Source organism: Saccostrea cucullata, unplaced genomic scaffold (assembly GCF_032062105.1).
Source record: "Saccostrea cucullata isolate Sc308-1 unplaced genomic scaffold, CSIRO_AGI_Scuc_v1 ctg3779, whole genome shotgun sequence".
Taxonomy (NCBI): Eukaryota; Metazoa; Mollusca; class Bivalvia; order Ostreida; family Ostreidae; genus Saccostrea; species Saccostrea cuccullata.
This window is the reverse complement of record NW_026932473.1, coordinates 27484-31642: the sequence shown is the minus strand read 5'-3', so window position 1 is coordinate 31642 and position 4159 is coordinate 27484. Positions and strand designations below refer to the sequence as shown.

Sequence of the window (4159 nt, the reverse complement as noted above, 5' to 3'; positions counted from 1 at the left end):
CATCAATGTATATACGGTAACAAATATTAATCTGAAGAAATCAAATGAACAAATCGATTAAATGTCGTGTAAAATAAGTGTTCTAAATATATAAATATCATTGTTATTATAACCAAATGTCAGTCTTTGAATAGTTTTAATATCCAAAGAACTAAAATGATTTTAAACTACTACATGTACCGCCCTCTGACAAAACCGGGTTTAATGACATATCTTTTGACGTTGAGAAAGAACGTGTTAATTGTGAATTCAAATTTTCGTGTATAAAACGCGAGTTTCCTTTTCCTTCCTTTCCACTCTCCTTTGCCCTTTTCCATTTTCAGAGTGAAAGTGTAAATGAATAAGTGTTATGATCGTCGTATCCTATATGAAATGTTTCTTTGGCATTCTGAAATATTTGCTCAAGATACTATCTGCTGAGGGGTATCCTGATAGAACTTACATTATATTGACTGTTTCCTGTGTAAAATTTAGATCTGCATTTCGCACACAGCTTGAAGATGAATTTACACAATATACAAATACTTTGATTAATAAAATAGCTCGATTCGTGTTATGCAAAAAATGGCCCCGAATATATACCAATTGATTGATTAACACTAGATGTTCCATTTGAAGCATTAAAATAAAATAGAGATTCAGTGCTTTCATTTCCCATAAAAAAAATTTCTCCAAAAACTCCAGGTCTTGGAGAACTGATTTTTTGAAATTGCAAGGTTCTTGAATTTTAAGGTAAATAGGTATATTTGAGTACTAACATTGAAGATAAATGTCTTAAAACATGTCTTTTAATCCTAAGAAACAGTTTTATCCTTTACTTGTTGCATATTTTAGATAAGAGGTTGCGCCCTATATTAGATTACCGAAAATAGCTTTGAATTGGCCGTTCTTGTAGACCTTTTCAGAATATGAGGAAATTGACCCATTTTGTGACGTCATTATACATTGAGTAGTCTGATAATTATGTCATTTTTGATGGATACGCAATCACCAAAGATCCAAGTGATATTCAATACATTGTTAACTAAATTTAAGCCGTTTCTTTTTTCAGAAATTTGCAGGGCCAAAAAAAAGGCCAAGGTAAGCCATGTTCTTTTGTTGAGTGATTTTTGCTAGATTTATATTATTATCCTAGGAAAATGAATAAATAACCCAACGTTGAAAGAAAAACAATGTGTCAAATTTATATTCTTAAGTAAACCCACCTCTATGAATGTTGCCTGAATTTAACCTATTCACCGGAAAATGAAGTTTTGAAATTTTAAAAGACCAAAGATAAAAACAATAAACTACTTACTGCGCTAAGAATAACTGAATATTTAAAAGATTTCTTAATGAATAATTTGATTATGATGCACTTCCGAAAGTGAATAGAAAGTAGAATTCCCAACATTCTGAAGTTTACTTTTTAACAATAAATGTACGTGTAATCATTACAAAATAAATTTGAACTCTAAAATGAAGCTTAAAAGGATATGAAAACTGTTGTTTCTACTGAATTTTTAAACCAATTTCAATGTTTGCAACTCTTTATTAAGGCATCAATTAGTGATCAGCAAATATTTGAACCTCATTTGATGATTAACAAACCAGATGCATGGCTTAAATTTCTTCATAATGTATACAAGGTATGTTCCTTGTTTTTGTTGACATATAGAATAAAATCATAGATGTAACAAATCACACTTCAACAAATCACTAGAAACTGTCTAATCGTATTAAGAATTAACATATTTGTTGAAATTATCTGGTTTGAAAGAACATTTATTAGTATATTAAACTATGTAACCAGAAACATGACATACCAAAGGTTTGAAGCTCTACATATGTCTTTTATCTTGACAACTGAAATTAAAAATTTGGATGATCATTAGAAAGAAGTTGGTTGAAATTTTGTAAAAATGAAGAAAAAAAAAATCAATAGGAAAATTTTTATCTGAAACTGTGTCAAGGTCCCTTTAAATGCCACGTGTCAAACAGATGCATCTCTGACCTTTTCAGTATTAACTTCCCTAATTATAAGCTGTTGATATAAATGAAAGCCAATTGAACGATTTCTACATTTATAGAAGGTCCTAGTTTTCGACGCTACATGTCAAACACAATGTTCGGTATAGCTATTCCTCTCATTTTGGTGCTGTTTGACACATGTGATTGCGTGAGTATATTTTATAGTGTATCATATAATCATTTTTATGATACTATATGCATGTATTTCCGTCAATGGTCCTTTAGAGTTGTTTTATAGCAAACAGTTTAGAATAGATTTTTTTTACATATAATACATTTGTAAAAAAAACTTAAAACAATGCAGCATTTATCTATTCGTCACTTTGACTTGTTTTGACAATTTGATTTACTACATTGTTAAATAAGTCATGATAATTTCTAAACACAAGTTTGACCATTTCCCATTTAACTTAATTATTTATCTTCAGTTGGTTTACTTTGTTGTTTTATATGTCACTTCAGTGATTATTCATAAACTGATTCATACAACCGTATAAAGTCAGCATTTCGTAAAAATATATGTACGTTAACTACATTGATTGCAAATATAAATTTTATTTGGTCATACTTTTAGCGGACTTATTTCAGCTTAAAGTTTTGGGTTTTGGCTTAATTTTAACTTGACTAAAGAATATTTCGTCTGCCTTTCCATACAAGAGGCACAGGGCGGGGGTGGCAGGTAGACAGGGGATACTTACTGCTCCTAGGCATCTGCGCCCACATCTGGAAGTTCAAGAGGACCGGTTTTTATGCTCTCTTCACAAAATTGTATTGTTGAAAGATTTTTTTATAGATCTGTCTTTGTTTGTTTTCTTAAAATTAGCTTTAAATTTGTGCTTGGCAGGATTCCCAGACTGTACGTGTTCTTGGAAAACCGAATATTAGACCCCTTTATCTGAATGTGTCCGAATCGAGTGATGCGAAGACGAAAACTGCGTATGGAAGATTCCACTGCCCCCCTGACACACAATTAAGGATATTTGGAGGGACAATTGTCACATTTGACAAAGGTAGGAGTTTTTATCGTTCTCTGCACGACATTAACAATAATTGTCAACAACATTAATTTTCACTCAGACTATGTCCAACTGACCAATTCAAACAAAGTTTAATTTCTATAGACACTTTAATTTATAATTTTAGATATTGATTTAAATTGCCAATACAGCTTTCTTAATAACAGGTAAACAAGTACAATCTAATGTACTATTGAGGCTTTTCAATATGAATGAATTCGATTTTAATAATTTGTATTATGCATTTCCTTGCATTGTCCTTTTTTGATTTTTTTTTATTACAGTATCGAAATCAAACGGTATCAATACCCTATGTGAACTAGTTGTCTATTATGAATCATGGTGGAGTCAACCAATACTTTCCCTTGAATCTGAATCTGTCTCTGAGGACCTCGCTATTCATCTCAACGGAAGCGTAAGCAACGGTGAACAAACTGAGTTTTCCGGAACCGATTGCTTAGTTGGAATAAAGAGGTCATCTGAAAAGCAAAGTACTACATATACCGCTGTTATTCAAAATTGCGACCCAAATCTCCCCATTGAAAGCACTTTTTACATTTGGCTTGAAAAATATAGTGGTACGGTTTTCTACCTTCCTTCAGACCCATACTGCTACGATTCAGATACCACGAATATGAAGAATCTGAAATCACAATGTTCGACATATGTATCCTTCGACCCATTTAACGTTACCTTCCATGAAGATAAAATGGCCGCTGACAATGTTAAGCTGAGAAGTAACAAGTTCCATCTCACGGGTTCTTGCACAGGTACATGCATAACGGTTAGGAATCAATGGTTTTTCTTAATAGTTTAGCTTTCCTGTGTATATTTTCACTGAAATAAAGTGCAAACCTCACAATCTATGAATCGTTATCTTTTAGGGAATTATGAAAAGGGAAATGCTGAATTAAAATCAAATGCAAATATGACTGAACAAACGGAATCTAAACAGTTTTTAAACCATATGTTACATAAATTCAAAATTTACAAAAGGATACTAATTCAAATTGATGACGTATAACTTTGATGACATAGCACCGTTGATGCCTCGAAAGAAAGTAGATCGTGTTTAAAATTTAAAATTTTTGCTATCTCCGTCTTTGAAAACATTGTGTGACAATTTCAATCAA

At 31.6% G+C, this 4159-nt stretch overlaps 1 protein-coding gene across 1 annotated transcript; it reads left to right on the top strand.

The window, feature by feature from the left end:
* Positions 1 to 921: 921 nt before the first annotated feature.
* Positions 922 to 3890, top strand: LOC134235223 (uncharacterized). Its single transcript, XM_062717360.1, has 4 exons — positions 922 to 1628; positions 2070 to 2158; positions 2855 to 3020; positions 3311 to 3890. The coding sequence occupies exons 2-4, from the start codon at positions 2093 to 2095 to the stop codon at positions 3841 to 3843; spliced, it is 765 nt and encodes a 254-aa protein (XP_062573344.1). The 5' UTR covers positions 922 to 1628; positions 2070 to 2092; the 3' UTR covers positions 3844 to 3890.
* The last annotated feature ends 269 nt before the right edge of the window (positions 3891 to 4159 follow it).

What these genes read in the sequence shown, in the direction of transcription:
- LOC134235223 (XM_062717360.1), top strand. Translation starts at nt 2,093, where the DNA reads ATGTCAAACACAATGTTCGGTATAGCTATTCCTCTCATTTTGGTGCTG. An exon ending in TGTTTGACACATGTGATTGC is followed by an intron (nt 2,159 to 2,854) that starts GTGAGTATATTT and finishes TGTGCTTGGCAG; the next exon opens with GATTCCCAGACTGTACGTGT. An exon ending in AATTGTCACATTTGACAAAG is followed by an intron (nt 3,021 to 3,310) that starts GTAGGAGTTTTT and finishes TTTTTATTACAG; the next exon opens with TATCGAAATCAAACGGTATC.